Below are 23,883 nucleotides of genomic sequence, written 5' to 3'. Positions count from 1 at the left end.
TAATGGAGAGCCAAGCTATAAAACCAGGATGCCTACATTTCCCATCAAAACTTGAGGTAAGCTGACAAGTGTCCAACCTGTGTAAGGCGTCACTTGTAGCTTGGCTCTGAATCTCTTTTCCCCAGTCCAGAGGGTTCCGTTGGAAGCTAGGAAACCATCCTCCAGGAAATTGTACCTTTCCAAATGGAAGAGATTTTCATTATGGGTTGCAGACAATAGTTTAGATCCAGTCTTGACCCCATTACTATGAGTGTTGCACTATTTAGTCCAGCTTAAAGACCAAGGTCTAGCTAACTCCTCTATTAAGAGGCACCTAGCAGCCATTTCAACCATTTCAGCCTACTGTGATAGTATTCATGGGGAATTCCTTTGCTCAACCGCAGTGCAAATCCTTTTTAAGAGGCTTAGATAATCTATACCCGCCAGTATCCAGGACAGTCCCACAATGGCGCCTTTCTCTGATTGTCACTTTGCTGATGCACAAACCTTTTGAGCCCCTAGCTACCTGCCCTCTCAAGGTTCTGACATCCAAAACAGCTTTTCTGGTAGCAATGACCTCTGCTAGGAGGGTGAGTGAACTGCAAGACCTGAGGCATGACCCTCCTTTCATCAAGATGTTTGCCAATAAGGTCATTCTCCGTCCAAGCCTTCCCCTTCTGCCGAAGGTTGTCTCAGCATTCCACCTGAATTAGGACATTATCCGCAGTCCGTCACCTACCACAGCTTTGAGCGACTCTTTCACACCCTTGATGTCAAACGGGCCTTGTGTTTCTACTTAGACAAAAGAGTTCCTTTCCGCAAGGATTCTAACCTATTTGTCTCATTTAAAGGGCCGAAGAAAGGTCTGAAAGTCACCTCTCAGACAATTTCCCATAGGATAGTTTGTCTCATTAGGGAGTGTTACAAACAGTCTCAACAGCCATGTCCTCTGAACATGAGAGCACACTCCACAAGAGCACAGGTGACGTCTTCAGCTTTCAACCTGGGCGTTCCTCTAGTGGACTTATGTGAGGTGGCCCCTTGGTGTATGCCGTCTACATTCATCAAACACTATGCCATTAATGTGGACTTCAGAAGGGACGCAGCTGTTAGCAAGGCAATCCTGACGAGTTTTTCCTGGTGAAAAGTCCTCCTCCTGGGTAAGCTAGTTCACTAATCTCCCGTGTGGGACTGCACAGAAGATGCGATGATGAAAACAAGGGTGCACCTGCCTATAACTGTTGTTCATCGAGTGTTCTGTGCAGGCACACATCCCTCCCTCCTTCCTCACCGTGTGCTTTTTTTCCAATATGTATTTTTTCTTTCTTCACTGGCTGCTTAGAGAACTGAGGAATGGAGCTGCTTATCCCACCTTTTATAGCTATGCTGGGGAGAAAAACGCATGAAAAGGTGAGATGAGCATCTCGTACCTTTAGAAATTTTAGAAAGTCTTTGGCTGGCCTGTGCACGCGCAGTTCCCATGTGTCCCTGCACAAGATAACAATTGATGAACAACAATTTCAGGTAGGTGCAACCCTGTTTTCTTCTATGCACAAGCAGCACATTGTTGTGAATCAGGCCCTATAAGAAAACCAAAGAGAAACTCTCCTGGGAGATTGTGGAGCTGTCAGGAGGTGGTAAAGGTGGTTACTTCTCTCTATATTACATTTTTATCCTGTCCCTTCTCCAAGGAGTGCAGTGTATGCAGACCTCCATTTTATCTTCAGAACAACCCTGCATGGTAGCTGAGGCTGAGAGAGAATGACTGGCCCAAAGTCACCCAGTGAGCTTCCATGGGGATTTAAACCCAGGACTTTCTGGACATAGTCTGAACACACCACCACCATAGAGCTTTTCTACTAAATGAAATAGCTGGGTGTGGCTATTCCACCACTCAGAATAGGCAGCCAGGCTCAGGTGCAAAAGGGGAAAGAATAGAAGGATGGTGTATGGCAAGGACTAGAGATGGGCATGAACCAAGAAAATGGTGGCCATGAAAAGCAATGAACCATGGACGACAAACCACTATGAATTTGCCCAGTTCGCAAACTGGTTCGTTTGGTTCCTGGTTTGTCATTTCGGGGCAGCCACAGCTCTTTTCTAGCTGTTTGCATTTGCAAACAGCAAGAAAACTTTCAAACTTCCTGCCCTGCTGCTTTCTTTGCTTGATGGGATGGGGAGGAGGGAACCCCCTTCTCTCCCGCCCATCAAGTGAAAAAAACTGAGCAGGAAGTTTGAAAGCAACACTTTTCATGCTGCTTGCAAGTGGCAAGAAAAATGTTACTTTCGAACACTGGCTGCTTTTCAGCTGATGGGAGGGGAGTCTCCCATCAGCTGAAAAAAGCTACCGGGATTTGAAAGCAGCTCCCATCAACTGAAAAAAACTGCTTTCAGATGCCCTCCACTTTTTCCAGCTGAGGGGAGAGCTGAAAAAATCTGCAGAGGGGAAAGCTGAAATAAGCTGCTTTCAAATTCCTCCATTGAAAAAAGTATTTGAAAGTGTCTACATTGAGGGACATTTGAAAGTGTCTGCGCAAAAAAGTGTTGCTACTTTTAAATGCCAGCAACTTTTTCCCCTTGACAGGACGGGGAATCCCCTTCCGTTCAGCTCAAAAAAGCTGCTTTCAAAGTTTCACCTGAGGGGAGGAGGAGGATGGACCCTCTCCTCCCCCTCCGCTTAGCTGAAAAAAGCCACACGTGTTTGACAGCAGCAACACTTTTCTTGCCAAACAAAAATGTTGCTGCTTTCAAACACTGGCAGCTTTTTTCATCTGATGGGGGATCCCCTCCCATCAGCTGAAAAGCGGCAGGTGTTTGAAAGCAACATTTTTCTTGCCATTTGTAAATGGCAAGGAAAGTGCTGCTTTGAGATTTGGTAAACCCAAAGCAGGAAACCCACACCTCTAGTGACAAACTGAAAAACCCAAAGCAGGTAAACCCTAAGCAGGAAACCCCAAAGCAGGTAAACCCAAAGCAGGAAACCCAAAGCAGGAAACCCACACCCCTAGAGACAAACTGAAAAACGAACCAAATGAGCCTGCATAAAGTTCATCGCAGTTCGTCAGAATGGGCTCTGTCAATCTGCCGGTTCACAAACCACAAACCGGCTTGGTTCATGATGAACTTTGGTTCATGTTTCGGTTCATGCCTATCTCTAGTTAGGGCCAAACCAGACTGATATTTATGCATTCATATTTGCTGCCAGCTCTTAGTAGGCACAAAGTTGCCAAGAGTGTGGCCCACAGGAACAACGGGATGGAGCAGAGATCTGGTGGTGGAAGGCACTAATAGATCTTTCGCTTTCTTCTTGCATCCCCTTCCAACCCCAGGAAATTTGATTCCTAGAACCACACAACCTGCATGGGTTAATAGTTATGTGGGTTGGTAGGCTGCAGGGAGGAGTGCGGAGGGATCAGCCTTCCTGTTTCTTCCATTAGCAGATCCTTTGGGATCCAGCTGGGCTCTTCTTATGTTCTAATGGGGTTGTGCGCAAGTGCTGTGGCCCCAGGCCCAAAATATCTGATCAGACTCTGATTTTGGTGAGCAAAATCATTTGGCTCAGATAAAGCCTGTCACTTTTGCTTGGGATGAAGTAATGGTGTTTTGGTTGTTGTGGATTTTCTGGGCTGCATTGCCGTGGTCTTAGCGTTGTAGTTCCTGACGTTTCGCCAGCAGCTGTGACTGGCATCTTCAGTGGTGTAGCACCAAAAGACAGAGATCTCTCAGTGTCACAGTGTGGAAAAGAAGTTGGCAGGTAATTTATATCTACTCAGGAAGGTGGGTTTGGGCTGAGTCATCCTGTAAGAGTTTCCCAGAGTGTGGAATGCTAATGGAGGGAGGCCTCACTGTATCCTGAGGAGGTTCTTTTGCATATGGATTGGTGCTTGATATTCTAATCTTATCTGCAGGGCTATTGTAAGATGTAGAGTATTTTGTTAGCCTGGTGTTTTTCAGGACTGGAAACCATGCTGTATTCATTCTTAAGGTCTCTTCTTTCCTGTTGAAATTGTGCTTATGCTTATGAATTTCAATGGTTTCCCTGTGCAATCTGACGAAGTAGTTGGAAGTGTTGTCCAGTATTTTAGTGTCCTGGAATAGGATACTGTGTCCTGTTTGAGTTAGGCTATGTTCAGCCACTGCTGATTTTTCCGGATGGCCAGGTCTGCAGTGTCTTTCATGTTCTTTTATTCTTGTCTGGATGCTACGCTGTGTGGTCCCGATGTAAACTTGTCGACAGCTGCAGGGTATGCGGTATACTCCTGCAGAGGTGAGGGGATCTCTACTGTCTTTTGCTGATTGTAGCATCTGTTGTATTTTTCTGGTGGGTCTGAATACTGCTTGAAGGTTGTGCTTTTTCATAAGCTTTCCCATCTGATCAGTGATTCCTTTGATATATGGCAAAAACACTTTTCCTGTGGGAGACTGTTTTTCCTTGGTTGTTTGATTTCTCCTTGGTTTAATTGCTCTTCTGATTTCATTTCCGCAGTAGCCATTTGCTTGAAGTGCGTGGTTTAGATGATTAGTTTCCTTGTTGAGAAAGTGCAGTTCACATATCCATCTTGCACCGTCTACTAATGTTTTTATTATGCCTCTTTTCTGTTGAGGGTGGTGATTGGAGTTTTTGTGTAAGTACCAATCTGTGTGAGTTGGTTTCCTGTAGACCTTGTGACTTAACTGAAATTTTGCTTTGTGGATGACCAAGGTATCTAGAAATTGAAGTTTCTAGATACACCTCTGAAGATTCCAGTCACAGCTGCTGGCGAAACGTCAGGAACTACAATGCCAAGACCACGGCAATACAGCCCGGAAAATCCACAACAACCAAAACACCATTACTTCATCCCAAGCAAAAGTGACAGGCTTTATCTGAGCCAAATGATTTTGCTCACCAAAATCAGAGTCTGATCAGATAGTTTGGGCCTGGGGCCACAGCACTTGCGTGCAACCCCATTGGAACATAAGAGGAGCCCAGCTGGATCCCAAAGGATCTGCTAATGGAAGAAACAGGAAGGCTGATCCCTCCTCACGTTGCTGGAGAAATGTCAGGAACTACAACACCAAGACCACGGCTATACAGCCCGGAAAATCCACAACAGCCATCGTTCTCCAGCCGTGAAAGCCTTCGACAATAATGGTGTTTTGTTCGTAGAGGTTTAAACCTGTTTTTGTGGGCGTGATGAAAGACATTTGAACGCTGTCATTTCTTAAGATTTTAACATACAGTAAGGGAGGGGCCTTAAACCCCTGGGCTGGGACCCTCAGCTAGGTCCTGTGGGTCTCATCTGGTGGGTCACAAACTGCTGGTGGCCGATATTTTTACTTTACTTTGACAGGACCTGCTGCTGGCAGGCTTGCCTAGAGAACAAGGGCACTACCCTCTTGCTTCTCTTTGCACACTGAGAGAAGTAGCAGAATGGTGAGGCGAGGTCACTCAGGGATGGAAAAGATTCTTCCGTGGCTTTGACCCTTGGCTTGTTCCTCAGAAAGGGACATTCCCTGCTGTTTGGCTTGTGTTTCCTGTCCTGACCCAGAGTGTCTTGCCCGCATTCCTAATCTTGACAATGGTTGTACGCCTGGCTTCCCTTCTTCTTCTCATATGACTCTGATGTCATGTGATTTCCTGACACATATTTCAGACCAGTGGGCCTGATGTTCAGTGTTCAAAAGTTTGAAGACTACTGCAGTAATGTACTGAAGAGACTATTATTTTCCTCAAGTAAATAAAAGTACTAAGGGACAAAGAGGCAAAGAAAGAGGGTTGCAAATGTGAACAAAGTATATTTTTTCCATTTTCCAATTAAGCTTTTAGTAATGAATAAATGTCCCCTCTGCTTGCAACAGCTTTACCTCCCTGCACCTATTTCTAGAAAGAAACTTTTCTCATAGTATTTAATCTAGGGTTTAATTGAAGAAGATCCTCTTTTCTCTTCTTTTTGAGGGGGCAGCCCCAAATCAGCGCAGATATCCTTGATAGCCTTTTCTTGCCTAAGAACCATATAACCATTTCCATGTTGTACTAGGTAACCATTGTTTGTAAAAGAAGAACGAGTTTACCAGATATTTGTAAGAGTTGGAGGTGCCAGATTGAAAAGTATATCCCCACCCCCACCCCCACCCCGCAACCCCCATCATCTTGCCACTGGGCCCTGGGGGATTCCACACTGGGACGGTTTCTACAGGAAGGTGCACAGGTGGACTCTGAGAGAAGCATGCTGTTTGTGGTGGTTTGATGCAACACCTTTCACTCACAACATTGCAACCCATAGAAATGTGAAAATGAACAACAGCTACATTTGGGAAGCCAAATTCATTCATTCATGCTCTCTCTCCAATTATGCCATATATTTTGCAGCTGTCTTGTATGTGGGATGACATCAGGTGGCTGAGGCAGAATATGTCTGTCTCCATGTCCTCGTCCACAGCACTTCAAGCCAGGCAGAAGATGCTCGCTGCAACAGCCCAGTTACAGGTTAGTGATGACACCACACACGCTTCAGTGGTAGGCTTTTGAAATGTGATGGCCCCAGAGGAAAGGGGCTGCCTGCTGTCTTCTGCTTCAGCACTTCCCACCAAGTTGTCTTATGTGGAGGGCGGGGTGGGGGGGCATTGTCGTCTGCCGTGAAGTGAGTAGCACAGTCGAGCACCTAAGCCAAAGGTCATCAATACACCTTGAGGTTGGAAGAAAGAAGAAGTGACACAGGAAATAAAAAGCCATTCCCCTAGGAGCACAGGCTAGGATGCCCCAGCCCCCACGGCTCGTGAAGGCACGCTCCTAACAAAAGGTCCGTGATAAGCAACGGTGAGTCTCTTGCCTCATAAAGCGCAGCAGGGGTCACAGTAAGTCAGCTGTGACACACACAAGCTACTGATACTAGCCTAGTGCAGAGCCTCCCCAGCATGTGCATTGACCCCCCCCCCCAATTTGGGGAGGGAGAGTGGGCACGAGAGTGTTGGCCCTGCTTCTTGCCCCCTTTTGATTGTCTGGTCATCTGCAGAGTGCAACAGAATAGAGGAAGTAGGAGCATGCACACACCCTCCTCATGATCAACAACGTTCTGAAAGCAGTGTTCCAGAGCATGGGGAAGGGGTGTATGTATGACCCCTTCCTCATGTGTTCACACTGCAGGCAACCAGGCAATCACGTAGAGGCAGGGGGTGGGGCCAGTGTACTCATGCTCTCTTTCTCTCTCTGCCGGAGGGGGGGGGGGTCATCTGTACTCAATTAATGTACTGCTCCACATCCTTCTTCTCACTTGACAGGCTCTGCTCCAACCAGAAGGATAGCCCAAAACAGTTCAGTGACGACCCAAAGGCCACCTGAACATTTTCTTATTTTGTTCGTGATGTACTCTCAGATTGTGCAGCCTGTCCCATTTTGATGTCATAGCTGGGTGTGAGATGCTCTGACTTCCAAGGCTGAAGAAGTTTGCTACTTCTGCCTAGGTAATGATGGGTTAAAAACAGGAAACCACAGCCCAAGGTCTCCAGAGGGTGGTTCTGTTGTCTAAAAGATGCTATCATTTTTCAATCTTTTTGGTAGTTTCACCTCCACAGTGACTTCATTGATCACCCTTACCACCGGGAAAGGTCCTAGGAATTTCCACCCAAGCTTTTTACTTGGTTCCTCCCCGCGCAGGTTCTTGCTGGATATATACACGTAGTCCCCCACTTGTAACTTCCATGGGTCAGATCTTTTTTTGTCTGCCTGTCTTTTATAATCCTCTTTCGCTTTGGCCAGGGTTTTTTTAATCACTCCCCGTTGAGCTACTAATCTAGACCACCAGTCTCCTGGGGGAGCTTCTGGTGGACATGGCCTTCCCCTCATATCCATGAGCTACCATAAAGGGAGAGGCCCCGGTAGAAGTATGTACTGCATTGTTATAACAATATTCAGCAAAAATCAAAACATCTGTCCAGTTATCTTGTTGGTAATTAACATAGCATCTTAGGAATTGTTCCAACACTTGATTAACCCTTTCGGATTGCCCGTCGGTCTCAAGATGATAGGTGGAGCTGAACCCCTGCTCAATCCCTGCTACTTGCAAGAGCTCCCGCCAGAACTTGGAAATGAACTCTCTTCCCCTGTCGGAAATCACTTTCTCTGGGAATGAGTGTAATTGGACTACGTGCTGCATAAACAAATTGGCTAGTTTCTTTGTGCATTCTTTGGGATCTTTGAGCAGGGGATAAAGTGAGCCTGCTTTGACAATAGGTCCACCACTACCAAAATTACAGACTTCCCTTTGGAGGGGGGAAGATTGGTGATAATGTCCATTGAGACCATCACCCATAGTTGGGAGGGGATTTCCAATGGTTGCAAGAGCCCGGTGATCCCCCCCTTTTCCCCCCATCAGACACACCTGGCATGTAGATACATATTTGGAGATATGGCTTTTCATATTTGGCCACCAGAATTGTCGCTGTGTTAGATGAAAAGTCTTAACATAACCGAAGTGGCCTGCTAATTTTGCGTCATGACAGTTTTTAACACTTCCCCTCTCAGACTGGCTGGGACGTACAGTTTACCCTTTCGGTACCACATCCCATGCATGTCCTGTTCCAGTTCTCCCTTGGGGGTGGCATCCACTTCTTTTTCCACCTCCTCCTTTACTCTTTTTTCCCATTCACTGGGTTCAGGGGTAGCTTTAGAGCTCTGTGACTGGCTTCAAGTGGTAACGCCCCCTCCCCAACTGGGTACGTGAGAACATTGTATCCATCACTTCCTCCCTTTGGCTATCATGTTGAGGTAAGCGTGACAAGTCAACTGCAAGGAAATTGGATTTGCCTGGGAGATATTTTAACATGAAGTTCAACTTGGAAAAAAAATCAGCCCATCGCAGTTGTTTAGCCTCTAACCTGCAGGGAGTACACAAAGCCTTGAGATTCTTATGATCTGTCCACACCTCAAAAGGCACCTTGGCCCCTTCTAGCTGATGCCTACACGTGCTTAACGCCAATTTGATGGCGGAAGCCTCTTTATCCCACACCGCGCAGTGGCGCTCTGCATCAGAAATTTTTTTAGAGACATAAGCACAAGGGCGTAATCTCCTGTTCTCATCCCTCTTGCAATATGGACCCCCCCCCCCATTGCTACATCACTCGCATCCTCCTGCACAATAAATCTGCAATTTTCATCAGGGTGTCTTAGAATGGATTCTGATGTAAACAATTGTTTTAGCTGCTCAAATGCAGTTTGGCAGTTTTTTGTCCATTCTAGTTTAGCACTAGGCTTCGCCCCTTGCGGTCCTTTCCCTTTTGTTTTCAACAGGTCAGTCAATGGCAAAGAGATCTGGGCAAAATTCTTTATGAAGGGCCTATAGAAGTTTGCAAATCCCAGGAATGACTGCAATTGTCGCCTAGTTTTCTGGGGTCCCACCCCACCACTGCTTGCACTTTATTAGGGTCCATTTTCAGTCCCTCACCAGAGATTTGATAACCCAAGAAATCCAACTCCTTCTTATGGAATTCACATTTAGACAGTTTTACTGGCAGGTGGTGGTCCTGCAGAGTTTTTAGTACCTCCCATATTAATTTCACATGTCATTCATAGTCTTTTGAGTAAATTAAAACATCATCAAGATAAACCACACCCCCTTGTACAGGTGCTTGTGTAGGACCTCATTAATTAAAGTCATAAAAAACCCCGGAGCCCCTTGTAATCCGAAAGGCATGACCTGATACTCAAATTGCCCCAATGGGGTGTTGAAGGCGATCTTCCCTTCATCCCCTTTCTTTACTCTCTCTCAGATGTACACATCCCTTTAAATCCAATTTCAAAAAGATCTTCCCCTGGGCTACAACCCCAAGTAGATTCCTGATGAGGGGGAGGGAGTAAGCATTTGCCATTGAGATTGCATTAACCCATTGATAATCCATACACAGCCTCAGCCCCCCAGCTTTTTTCTTACAGAACAGCATGGGAGCAGCATGGGGGGAGCTGGCGGGCCAGATGAAACACTGAGCCAAATTTTTATCAATAAGTTGCCATAATTCCTCTCATACCCCGGGCTCATAGAGTACAACTTCCCATTTGGGAGTTTTTGACCCGGAATCAGTTCAATGGCACAGTCCGTGGCTCTGGGGGGCGGTGGCGGGGGGGTGGAGTTCATCAGCTTCTTTTTCATCAAACACTTGACGCAAACCTCTACTCTGGGGGGATTTGCTCCCTCTCCTCTCTGGCCAGTAGGGCCACCTCCGGGAGGGATGGTGCTGCTGAGCCCCACTCGGGGTTCCATTTACGTTCCTGGCAATTTTCCCCAGCGAAAAGCAACCCTCTGCTTCACCATCTTATGTGTGGGTCATGATCCAACAGCCATTGTATCCCCAACACTCGTGGAAATTTAGTGGCGGCGCTTACCATGATAGTTTTGGCTTCCCAATGACTCCCCATTCCCTTTTTTTTTTTTTTGAAAAATTTTTATTGGGTTAGAATCCATTATTTCCACATTTACATTCAATTTTCCCCAATTTTTTCATCTCTAACCCCCTCCCTTTCCCCCCCCCTTTTTGTTGACTTCCAACAGCTTTCCAACCCTTTGTCCCCTTTCCCTTACTTTTATTAGCTTCCTCTATCTAAAACAAATATATATTCTCCATTATTCTAAGCAGTACATCCTTAACTATTTTTAACATTATATGCCCAAACTGTAAGCCTTTGTTTCCATCTTAGATAAACAATTTATCCCAATTTTTCAATTTCAGGTATTTCTATATATCATAAACCATATAGATCATACATTCGTTTATATCAAACAATTTGACTTATTCTCTCTATATATTACTCATTCTATCTTTTTATAATAGTTCTATATATCTCTCCTCACGTAGTCAATCAATTTGACCCATCTATATCTTCAGACATTCAGTTTGGTACAAAACTTGTCAGAAAAAAAAAAGAAAATATTGTTAGTTAATCGCTCCTTATATTTAGTCCTTATAATTAATTATTTTCTCTATGTTCTGTTTGTTAACCTATATATATCTATATATATGTCAATCTATTAATCTGACTGCTTATTAATTCACATTTATCTCTTCTCCCCCCGGTAAAGTCTCCCCCCTCTACTTCAATACTTCAGTAGTTCTCAAACTGCCACAGTTTTCCTCCCACCTCCCATTTCTTCTCCAGGTATTGTTTCAGCTTCTCCCAGTCTGTGTTGAACTGCCCTGAGTCCAGATCTCTCAATTTTCTTGTCATCTTGTCCATTTCAGCCATATACAGCAATTTGTAAGTCCAATCTTCAATAGTTGGCACTTCTTGTACTTTCCATTTTTGCGCATACAAAAGTCTAGCTGCTGCTGTCATATAAAATATCAACGTCCTGTGTTGGGCTGGAATTCCCTCCATTCCCAAGTTCAGTAGCAGGAGTTCTCGGTTCTTATTAATTTGAAATTGTAAAATTTCACTCATTTCTCTTATTATTTCCCCCCAGTACTGCCTGGCTACCTCACACGACCACCACATATGATAGAGGGAGCCCTCATGCTTCTTACATTTCCAGCATTTATTAGAAGTATTCGAATTCCCTAGCGCAATCTTCTTTGGTGTCATGTACCAACGATAGATCATTTTATAAATGTTCTCTTTGATATTAATACATGTCGTTGTCTTCATTGTAGTTTTCCACAAGTATTCCCATGCCTCCATTGTTATTTCTTTATTAAAGTTTATAGCCCATTTCACCATTTGTGTTTTAACTATCTCATCCTCGGTATACCACTTCAACAGTACTTGGTATACCTTGGATATTCTTTTCTTATCTTCTTTAAGAAGGGTCTGCTCTAGTTCCGAATTCTCTATTCGTATACCTCCCTTTACAGAGTCCGAATTATATAAGTCTCTGATCTGTCTATACTGGAACCAATCGTAGTTAGGTGATAGTTCCTCTTGTGTCTTTATTCTAAGTTTGGATGCTTCAGTTTTAGTTATTTCTTTATACGTTAAACATTGTTGTTCATTATCAACAGCTCTCGGGTCTATCACCTCATATGGAACCACCCACAAAGGGGTTCCTTCTTGTAGATAAATTCTGTACTTCTTCCAGATTATGTATAGACTTCTCCGAACAAAGTGATGCAGGAACATCGAGTTGACCTTTGCTTTGTCATGCCATAAATATGCGTGCCATCCAAATATTTTTTTATATCCCTCTAGGGCTAATAGTTTCTTGTTCTTTAATGTCATCCATTCTTTCAACCAAACTAGGCAGATTGCATCATGATAAAGTCTCAGATTGGGCAGTTGCATTCCGCCTCTTTCCTTTGCATCTTGTAAAACTTTCACTTTCACTCGAGGCTTCTTGCCTGCCCAAACAAAATCTGATATTTTCCTCTGCCATTTTTCAAATTGTTTGGAGTCTCTGATGATTGGTATTGTCTGTAGCAAAAACATTACTCTTGGTAACACATTCATCTTAACTGCTGCAATCCTGCCCAACCATGACAAATTCAATCTATTCCATTTAATCAAGTCTCTCTCTATCTGAGTCCATAGTTTTTCATAATTGTTTTTGAATAGATCTATGTTCTTTGCAGTTAATTCGACTCCCAAATATTTCACTTTACTTGTTACTTCACAATCCGTTGTTTCCATTAACAATTGTTGTTTCTGCTTAGTCATATTTTTGCATAATATCTTTGACTTCTTTTTGTTAATGAAGAAACCTGCCAAGTCTCCAAACTCCTTGATCTTATCTATCACTCTTGGCATGTTCTCCAATGGGTCCTCTACAATTAACATTATGTCATCCGCAAATGCTCTGACCTTGTATGAATAGTCCTTTATTTTTATTCCACGAATTTCATCATCTTGACGTATTTGTATCATCAGAATCTCCAATACTAAAATGAACAACAATGGAGATAACGGGCAACCTTGTCTTGTTCCTTTACTTATCGTCAATTTCTTGGTCAATTCATCATTCACCACAATTGCTGCAGTCTGGTCTCTATAAATTTCCTTAATTGCTCTGATGAATCTTTCTCCCAATTGTAGCTTTTCCATAGTGGCAAACATAAAGTCCCAGTTTAAATTGTCAAACGCTTTTTCAGCGTCAACAAAGAAGAAACCAACCTCTTTGTCACAACGCTTGTCATAATATTCAATAGCATTGATCACTGTCCTTAAGTTGTCTCTTATTTGTCTGTCTGGCAAAAAGCCTGCTTGTTCCTCCTCTATGACTTCCGAGAGCCACCCCTTCAATCTCTCCGCCAATATCTTCGCAAAAATTTTGTAGTCATTGTTGAGTAGCGATATAGGTCTATAATTTTTCACATTAGTCAGGTCTTGGCCCTCTTTTGGGATCAATGATATATTCGCTTCAAGTTTCTGGAATCCTTTGATCCCTTAAAACCCCATTCATCACCTCTTTTAGGAATGGTGCCAGTTCATTAGCCATTGTCTTATAGAATTTAGCCGTAAGTCCATCTGGCCCTGGCGCCTTTCCTAGATTTGCAGATTGTATTGCCTTACTTATTTCCTCGTCAGTTACTTCACTATTCAACTTATTTCTCCAAGCTTCCGAGATTTCTGGAAGTTTGGTTTTCTCCAAATATGACGCTATTGATTCTTTGTTTACTTCTTTTTTATTATACAGCTTAGCGTAAAATTTATAAAAGGCTCTACTAATGGTAGCCTGCTCCAAATACGTTTTGTTATCTTCGCAAATTTTATTTATTATCTTCTTTTCCCTTTTCTTCTTCAATTGCCATGCCAGGTACTTCCCAGGTTTATTAGCACCCTCAAACGCTTTTTGATTCAGTCTTTTGAGATTCCACTCCAATTCTTTATTGCTCATTGCTGTTAGCTGTTCTTGAAGTATTTTAATTTCCTGGTATACCTTCTTTTTCCCTGGTCTCTTTTTTAGCTGTATTTCTTTGGCTTTTATTTTCTCCTCAATCTCTTGTCTTTTCTCCTCTTTCTTCTTTCTTGCTCTACCATTTAAGTCCATTAGTATGCCCCTTACAACCGCCTTGTAAGCATCCCAAACTTTATTGGTTGGTACTTCTTTATTCACGTTGTATTGTATAAAAAACTTTGTCTCTCTTCTCAGTATTTCCATATTCTCTCTTTCCTGTAACAAGTCCTCATTTATTCTCCATGCTTTCCTTTTTCTCTTTTTTCCAAATTTCCACATAATTGGGTTGTGATCTGAGCCTACCATAGGCATTATTTCTACCTCCTTAGTCCATAATGCTAAGTCTTTTGAGGCCCAGATCATATCAATTCTTGATAATGTAGAATGCCTTGCAGAATAAAAGGTAAACTGTCTGCTTTTAGGATATTCTCTCCTCCATACATCTTCAAGAGTCTCTTGTTGAATCAACTCAAAAAAAAGCTTTGGTAATAGTCCTCTTTTCTTTTGTGCCGTTGTAGTCTTTTTGTCTAGTTCCAAGTCTGTCACTCCATTGAAGTCTCCAGCAAGAATTATCTGGTCGTATGCAAGATCGTCTAAATGCTTCCTTAAATCCTCAAAGAAGCTTTCTTTTGCACCGTTAGGTGCATAAAGTCCGACTACCAACACTCTCTTTAAATTCCAAATACATTCCACTGCTACAAATCTAGCTTCCACATCTCTCATAACAAATTTTGGCTGTAGCTCCTCTTTTATGTACAACACCACTCCTCTTTTTTTCTTGTTGGAGGCCGCTACATATTCTTTGCCCAATTTTCCAGATTTTAAATATTTTACATCCTGCTTTCTGATATGGGTCTCTTGCAAACAAACAATGTCACATTTTTGTTTTAGTAGCCAGTGAAAAGTATTTTTCCTCTTATTCGGTGAGTTTAGTCCATTTACATTCCAAGATAATACTTTACACTCCATACTCATGATCTTGTTGGTAAGTCTTTTTCATTGTCCTTAATAAATCGCTCCATCTCTCGCTCAGATCTGATGCGTTTTTTGGCCCCTCCAAACTCAAAGGACACTCCTTCCGGTAACTCCCATCTGTACCTGATTTTCATGTCCTTCAAAATCTGAATTAGCACTTTATATTTTTTCCGGTCCAGTAACACTGATCTGGGCAGTTCCTTCATTATAATAATCGTCTTGCCATCAATCTCCAATGGATCTTGAAACTGTTTTGTCACAATCCTCTCTTTCATATTTCGTGTTGTAAACTGCACGATCACATCTCTTGGTAGTTTCCTCTGGGTTGCTATTCTCGAATTCACACGGTATGCCACATCTAGGATAGCCACAACCAATGACTCCCCATTCCCATTGGGGTACATTCAGTCTCGTAGCTGGAAGGGGTCCCTTTCATTCAGGAACCGTCCATCTGTTCAAATATAATAGGATGCTCCAGCTTACATGCATTTAGTCCTAGTCCCATGACCAGCGCCGGAGCTATCACCCTGATTCAAGTAAAGCTCGCACTCAGGTGTGGGTTCCCTTCCCAGGTTAACTAGCATGACTGGCATATAGAACAGGGCCCCTCTATATCTCACCTCCTCAGGCATGGATTTCTCTTCGACCTGCCGGCAGGGCCTCCTCACAGCAGGTCATTGGCGTTTTCCGCCAGTATGGGAAGGCCCTCTTCTCCCCCTGAAGGGTCTCTGCTCGATGCCTCTGATTCCTCTCCCACCTTTAGGCAGGTATCCACTTCACTCCGTCTCTTGGGGGCTTTGTGGGATGGCTTGGTCACAGGTACCAGGGTTTTCCATGCTGGGCGGCCCTTCTCCGTGGCTTCTTTCTTCCTGCTGGGACAATCTGCTGCAAAATGGCCCAATCCCCCCACATTGTAGGCACAGGCCCCTCTTCAAGCGGCTGGCCTTTTCCGTCTCTGGTGAGCGGAACTTGGGTGGTTTCTTCTCTTTCATTCCTGTTTCATGGGAAGGTCTGCGAGTTCCAACGTGGTGCTGCATTTTCAGGAGCTTGACCACCTGGTCTCGATTTTCTACTTCGCAGGCGAGCTAAATCCATCCTAAAAGCTTTCTGGGGTCTTCTTGCACCAGGGCCTTTGCCACCAACTCTGGGTTCAGCTCCACATGGAAGAATTTGATTTTTATTCCCTCTGTCCAGACCTGTACTTTGGCTGCATACTGCCTGAACTCCGCAGCATACTCAGGCATGGTGCGGCTGCCTTGCCGAATCCATTTCAATATGGTTCTGGCCTGCTCCTCCTCAAGGGGGTCTTCAAACTGGGCTCTTAAAACTCACACAAATGCTTCCAGGTCTTGCAGTTCCAGGGCCCATGCTCCATATAAGGTGACATACCATTTGGCTGCAGGACCCCCCAATTGGGAGCCCAGGTAGCTTACCCAACTGTGTTCATTTGGGAAGATGTGACCCCACTCCTGGAAAAATTCCATTGCCTGTACTAGAAAGAAGTCCAGCTCTTTGGGGTCCCCTTCAAAGTGGGCATCCAGTTTACACTACCCCTGAGGTTGCCCCCCCCCAGAGGAACCACCGGTGGAGCAATGGATGCTCCTTGGAGGGGGGCTTCAGGGGGAATCACCAGCAGGGCAGCTGGTACTCTTTGTGGTGGTGGAGCTGCAGGGGGATCACCGGCAGTCCAACAGGTACATCTCACTTGCATGGCCCGGGAATGGTTCCATCTCCAGCAGGCCCCGGACCAACCAGTACCCCGGTGGGAGGTAAGTGCCGCATTAGCTCTTGTAGTCCTCTTATCACCTGTAACATGCCCCCCTTCAGGTCATCCAGCATTCCCGAGATGACTCGCATTTGGCCCGGGATTGCTTTTAGACCCTCCCCCCGTGGTCTGTGGTCTTGGGGGTCGCTTTGGTCCAATTTTGAGACATCATCTCTCTTCTCGTCATCCTCTGTTCCATCCTCATTGGATTTGGAGGGGGGGTTCAACCGGTTCAACACCATTACCCCTCTTCTCCTCATTGTCCCCCTCATCATCATCCTCTGTTCTGTCATCATCAGATTTGATGGGGACTTCTTCAGGTTTTACCGGTTCCTCGGATTTCACCGGTTCCTCCTTGAGGAACTCCACCAGGTGCATCAGGCTGCAGCTGAATAGTTTGCCTCACCGCCTTAACTTTTCCTCTCGACTCTCCAATTTGCGGGGTGCCCATTCACATAGGGTGGTCAATAACCAGTTCTGATAAGTCACCCCAGCTTTGGGAATCATCCCAATCCCTCTCCCCACCAACCCTCACGCCTGGGTGGGGAGGGTGGAAGACTTCTTTGGCTTCTCTTTAGGTCCTGTACCCATCTCGTCTGGCATTGTGCAGGTAACGGATATCGAGGCCTTAGTTCCAAAGGAATAGTAGACTTCTGCCAAAATGTCAGGTCCTGCCAGTTAGATCCCCAGATACTTCACTGTAGACACTCCTAGAGTCCAGTTAATATTTCTTTATTAGAGATCCATCAGGATCAGTGCACTCAGACATTGTAGCTGTAGCATTGGCAGAGGTGACGAAAAGGGGGAGAGCAATGTTAGTTATAGGGCAAGGTTCCTGCCCTGGGAAAAGGACCGTTAGAATTTAGACACGCAGGGCCTAGAAGGAGGGATGGGGTAGGGGGGAGGGGAAGAGGAGGATGAGCCCAGTCCATGTTTCAGGGAGATACGGCTCCGTCTGGCACTTCAAGGACACTTTCCCATGTCAGCCAAGAAAGTGAAAGTAGCCTCCTGCAAGATAAGCGATTCACAGCTACACAGTTACACAGATATTCCTCCACACATTCTCAGAGGCTCAGAATGTAACACAGAGTACAATAGACATACATGGCAGATAACAAAGGCGCATCTTACAGATGCCTAGAAGTAAAAAAGCAAAGTAGCATGCCTTCAGCGATACCTTAAAGACTTACATGTATTCCTCCATGAGCCTTTCTGAGTCAGAGCTAACTTCTTCAAATGCTACAAAATGGAAATCGTATTTCCCATTTGTATTGGGGAAATTACTGAAGGGTAAAGGTAAGCAACTCGGAGATTTTGGGGGTAGTCTCTAAGGTTGCCAGCCTCCAAGAGGGAGCTGGAGAATTACAACTGATCTGCAGACCACAGAGAATAGTTCCCCTGGAGAAAATGGCTGCTTTGGAGGGTGGCCACTTTCGCCTTATACCCCAATGGGGTCCCTGCCCAAGATCCACCCCCAAATCTCCAGGAATTTCACAACTTACAGTTGACAGAGCATCGAGCTGATTGTGTATCTCTTTCATGCCTGAGAGACCAGCTGGAGTCTTTCCCAGCCCGGACCCTGGATCCTTTCCAATGGGGTCTGTGTGTTCTCTCTGTGGCCTGCCTGCAAGCAGATTTTAATGGCGGCAGGAGTGGGCATCCCTGTGGTTGTACCAAAAATAAAGCCATAGCAATGTGCACTTGGCCAAGAGACTCTCAAATGGCCCACTTACCTTGTATCACTGGGTCTGTAATTTGAAGGAAAGGTGAGCAGATTATAGATGTATAATTTCCATTCCATAGGCATATGCCTTTGTTAGCCCTGCTCCTGTCACCCAACTTATGTGTCAGATGTATTTAGTCAATATCGGGATCAAAGTTATTTCCTTGTATTATTTGTTACTGTTTTTGATTCCTTCTCATCTAATTCCACTAGCTCCGAGTAAATTATAATATATCCTTACCTTTATTTTCATTGTCTGCAGTTTACTTTAAGATGGAGAACGACTTGGGCTGGATTCAGTGCAAGGACCATGAAATAACTGCAAATATTCCCTGCCTGCCCCTTCTTCCCCGAGCCGTTTCAGATCACGGTAGCTGGTTTTTCTTGGGTCATGTGACTCATGTGGAGAAACAGCAGTGCAGGCCATTGGGCTGCAGTAAGGAGCAGGAAAGGGTCAGAAATCTCCCTCTTCTTCAGCAGAGCTATGCTGACAGAAGAGGCAGGAAGGACAATTTTGTCCCCTTCTCCGTCCCCACTGCAACCTGCTGACTCACATAGTTATTAATCCACACGAGGGCTGCCTGGTCTGACAACCAGGGGAGGTACTTGCTGGCGTTCTTCTCCTTCTCATGCGTCGTGTGTTTCTTGGCCAGGAATGTTGTGCTCCTCATGGAAGTGCCCCCATGCTTCACAAGGGGCCAATTCTTTAAGAACAGGGCTGTTTGGGGTCCAAATTGGCTATGCACGGGAGCACTCCCACAGGTGGCATGATGACATCACTTCTGGGAGTGACATCATCCCGCCCAGCCAGGAGCGCATGCGCCACACGCTTGCCTGGGTTGCCAGGTTGCTTGCCACCTCCCAGCAGACAAGGGCGGGGGGTGGGGAACTGCTGGGAAGCACCTGGGAATCCTAGTCCATACAGGTCCTACAATCCTGGGTTACAAATTTTCCTAGAGTCAGAAATGGCTGTTGAGGGAAGGGGGAATGTAGGAAGATCAGCAATGGCCAGCGCCTTTCACTAACAGATTACTGGATCCAATCGATTATTGATATACTTCTTTTTAGTATTTGCATCCCACCTTTCCTTCTGGCTGGGTGTTCAACAGTACAGTCCTTTTGTGCAGCTTTTTACTGATATGCATATGCTAATCCTATGCATTAATAAAATACTACACAAAAATAATCTTCTTTGGTGCAGCCATATGTATAATCTCATCAAGTTAACTTTTTTTTAGCCATTTTGATTTTTTTAAATCAATATGCATGTACTTCAGTGATGGGGGGGTCATACGAAGGAGTGGAAAGCAATAGCAAACTGTCCACATATATGTGTGAAATCTGGAATTAAAAAAACAGAACCAGAGAGATTTCTTAATGCATCATTTCCACTTTAAAATTGGAATGAAGCGATCCAGAACTCCAAATTTCTCCAGGGAGAAATTCGAATTAGGGGAAGTTCAGAAGTACCTCTAATGATGTCATTGTGTCGAATTCTTTCTCACCCTCTCCTCTCTTCGCCCAGTGAATACTAAAGAGTTCAGTATGCAGTTACATCACCATATTGCATATTTCCCTGTCGATGCCAGCAGAAAATGAAGCAGGGCGGGACAATGGACAGTGCGGTGATGTTAATATATGGGACAAGCTTTACCTCAACGGGAGGATTTTACATTGGAATACTACTTGTGGTAGCTGTAATTCTTCCCTGATCCACCGGCACCGCAGCTACACCCTAAAACAGAGGTCCCCATCCTTTATGAGCCTCTGGGCACCTTTGGAATTCTGGCTCAGTGGTGGGCGCAACCACAAAATGGCTGCTGCAGGAGGCGGAGCCAGTCACAATATCAGAGAGTGAGGTTAGGCATAGCTATTATAGTGACTCCTCAGCATTTCAAGCAGAAGCTCTGTTTAACAGGATGCCCTTTTAATAAGGAATAGATTGTTTTCCTGCATATACACAACTTATTTTCAGTCACACAAGGAAGATTCTTGTGCAGCTGCTGCCAAAGCAGCATTTTTAAAGATCTGCTCAGCCAATCAGATCTCCAGTGGCCAATCAGAAGCCCTGCTGGGCAAATGCCCCCCATTTACCCCAACCCACTTTCTAAAAACACTTGGTGGGCACCAGGCCAGGTGTTGGCGGGCACCACGTTGGGGATCCCCGCTGTAAACAATGATATCGATCCCATCGCTCCATGCATGTAACGCAGGGGTGTCCTGGGTTGTTCTTTGTCCCCACAGTCCGTTCTGGAAAAATCACAGGACCCATGCAGAGGAATCCCCATGCAGGTTGAGAGGCTGGAGTCCGGAAGGGCAAAGCGGAGAAGTCACTACTCCTCTCTTGTCCACAAGCATAGCTCTGCGGAGGAAAGCAATTACTTCCATCCTTTCCCCCACTGGCCAGGGTTGCCGGGTCTCCTCCTTACCCTCCTGGCGGGAGAGGGAGAAGTGGGCACTTACCTGCATCTTCTTCCCGCCCATGTGCTCCCGGCATGGTGCAACGATGTCACTTCTGGGAGGGGCATCATTGCACAGGCTCCAGAAGTGCTCCTGGACTTCAGATGGGCCCGTTTGGGCCCCCAATGACATCACTCCTGGGGACGACGTTGTTGCGCCATGCTGGGGAGTGCCACGGGCAGCCTGTTCCCCTGCTGGCCAGGTGAGGGGGGGGGAGCTGGGAGCAAGGGATCCCCCACCCCCACCAGGGGAACAGCAGCCCTACCACTGGCCCACACTGCTGTTCCTCCACATGGATCCCAGGACCCCAAGAATGATCTTTCCAGGGGTCAGAAAGGACTATAGAAACATGGATGAATGTGGGAAGATTCCATGTGCTTCCGGCGCAAAAATGGTTGGATCCACGCCAATAGAGTAGATTATAAAGCTAAACATTTTGTACCAAATGTGCCATAAACAAGGTTAGAAATTAATGTTTCTGTTTACCTGGACTTCAAATCCCGTACTAACTTGCTTGCATGGGCTGAATGAGTCAAAGTGCCTAACAAGGCTGAATTATGGGCCTGGGGGGTTATTTGCCGTGTGTGTGTGTGTCTTCTGTGGTAAAAGAAATGGATTGCTCATTGTGTTCCGATAATTTCTTTGGGGTAATGTGTGTGTGTGTGGTGGGGGGAACCTATTCGACTCTCTTAGTGAAAATCTTTACAGGCAGCAGAAGAGAAGAGGGCCCATAAGGCTCTGGAACACCTACAGTGTGCATTTGTATGGGGAGGCCTCAAGCTAAAACAGCTACTTAAAACCATTTCTAAATGGCAGTCCCTGTGCTGGCTGTTTTGGAGCACTCAGCTTATAAACAATTTTAATAATGCCATTCCGAAGTAAGTAGTGCCTGCTAAGTACAGATAAAGTCTGCTCAGGGTGGCTTTATCTATCAGATGAGAATGTCATGAAGGTTAATGTACGCCCCCACCCCCACCCCACATTCATGTATACACAATGTACCACATTGTCAATTCAGTCCCCCCCCCCTTTTAAACAACTCCCCCCCCCCCCAAAGCAGCTTACTGTAGAGCTTTTGAAAACGCCCAGAGCAAGGAGCACATTTAAAATGCTGGGGATTTTGCTTGGCGACATCTGGGCATCTCTTCAGGAGCTGATTGCTGGAGCCCGTGTGCCGGCCTGGCCCGCACAAGGAGGAGCCTTTGCGAAAGGAGCGAAAGAGGAGCTCTCCTTTATCAGGCCGAGAGCCTCTCTCTCCAGCAGCGGCCAGCCAGAGGCCTCAGATAGCGGCACAACTCTGCACAGCCCTCTGGCAGAAGCCACAGTTTTATTGATTTATTTTATCCGATTCATATTCTGCCCACCCCACATCAGCAGGCTCAGGGCGCGACTATGATTTATACAATAATGTAAAATACATGTACCCTTAAAAACCAATAAAACTCATTAAATATTTAAAAACTCACAACATGCAATACAGCAGCAGATCTTAAAAAGACACATAGCAGCAGATTTCCCCAGCAACCACCACCCAACCACCTCCAAGAATACGTATGGCTTTCTCTAGGTGGCCAGCTGTCCCTAGGCGAACCTTCTGAACGGGCAGAAGCTACGTATGACCTGAGGGACATTGTACAACTTCCACTTTTGTCCAGGAGAACTGGATTGTCAATTAGATTTGGCCTCTAGACTGATCCTTCTTTGTTCCGGGAATCCACACCCCCGCCCCTTTGGTTTTCCAGAATGTTTTTTGTCCTGGGAATTATTCCGAGACTAGTCATTTTTGTCAATCACATGCCTGGTTGTTGTTGTTTTTTTCTACTTCCTTTGGTTTTAAACAACTCCCAGCAAAGAACATCTCTCCTACTTTTCCCCTGATTTGGATTCCCCTTTGATTTGAAGAGAAATGAGAACTATCATATATATTATTGGAGGGCTGGATTTAGACATGCTGAGGCCATAAGCTGTGTCATTTAAGAGCTCCCATAGCATTATAAAAAAATGGTAATTTAGTCATTTTAGCCTTTTAAAAAAATCAGAGTCCCCTCGTAATGCAAGACCCTCAACTGTCACTCATTTAGCTTCCGCCTAAATCCGGCCCTGCGTTACTCTGACTCTCCAGGAGTGAATCTCGGTAGTTTTTCAACAGGCATCTGGAGGGTGAAGAGCCCAGTAGCACCCTGAAGACTAACCAACTTCACTGTAGCATAAGCTCTGGAGAACCACAGCTCTCTTCATCTGACTCTGGTTCTCAAAAGCTTATACCACATTGAAGTTGGTTAGTCTTGTAGGTACTACCGGCCTCTTTACTATTTTGCTGCTACAGACTAACACGGCTAACTCCTCTGGATCTCTGCACCTGGATGGCTACATGACACACAGCAGTTTTGGAAGAGAGACCTGGCAGGCGGAGAGGCCTCTGTGCAGGCGGAGAGGCCTTGTAGTTGTAACCACGCATGCACTGCCTTCCTAACACCGTTCCTCCCTCGCTGAACTAAGTCAGGGATACACGATTGGTGCTTAAAGCAATATCCCTATTGGCTTAATTCTCTTTCCTTTGAAGTGAGTGCTAAAACTCCCATTACCATCTGTGAGAAGAGATTTAAACCGATGGGACTTTTGCCATCAGTTTCAACGTGACTTGATTTGCAGCCTGTTTTTTCCTGGCATTCCTGCTTGACAGCTGTCCAGCAACAGTAAAAGTCAGCTGAGTGTTTCCATCGTTTTCCATTTTTGCGCCACAGGATCAATAGCTCAGTGGCACAGCACATGCTTTGGAGCTGGTAAATCACAGTGGCTGAGAGAGTCAGGCAAGGCCAGGGAAGTTGCTGGTTTGAATCTCACATATGCTGCAAGCTCCCTGGCTGGCCTTCAGCAAACGGCTCCGCCTCAGAGTTCATCCATTCCATCCGCAATACTGTCAGGTTAATACTGTCCTACTGTTCAACGATTATTTTACTAATTAAGAGCCAATGTGGTGTAGTAGTTCAAGGGATGGTCCGCTCTGCCCTGGAATCTCACTGGGTGACTTTAGCCAAGTCACACACACCTCACAGGGCTTTTGTGAGGATAAAACAGAGGAGAGGAGAATTAGGTTAACTTGCTTTGGGTCACTGGGGAGAAAG

At 45.3% G+C, this 23,883-nt stretch overlaps 1 protein-coding gene across 1 annotated transcript in view; it reads left to right on the top strand.

Annotated features, from left to right (window-relative positions):
* ANKFN1 (ankyrin repeat and fibronectin type III domain containing 1) overlaps window positions 1-23,883 on the top strand; it is a 221,764-nt gene that overhangs the window by 130,338 nt on the left and 67,543 nt on the right. The window contains exon 10 of the mRNA XM_054978644.1: window positions 6,332-6,448. Within this exon, the coding sequence (XP_054834619.1) occupies window positions 6,332-6,448 (117 nt within the window). The remainder of the gene's footprint in view (window positions 1-6,331; window positions 6,449-23,883) is intronic.

This window comes from Eublepharis macularius, chromosome 4 (genome assembly GCF_028583425.1).
Source record: "Eublepharis macularius isolate TG4126 chromosome 4, MPM_Emac_v1.0, whole genome shotgun sequence".
In the NCBI taxonomy this organism is placed as follows: domain Eukaryota; kingdom Metazoa; phylum Chordata; class Lepidosauria; order Squamata; family Eublepharidae; genus Eublepharis; species Eublepharis macularius.
This window is presented reverse-complemented; position numbering and strand designations above follow the sequence as displayed.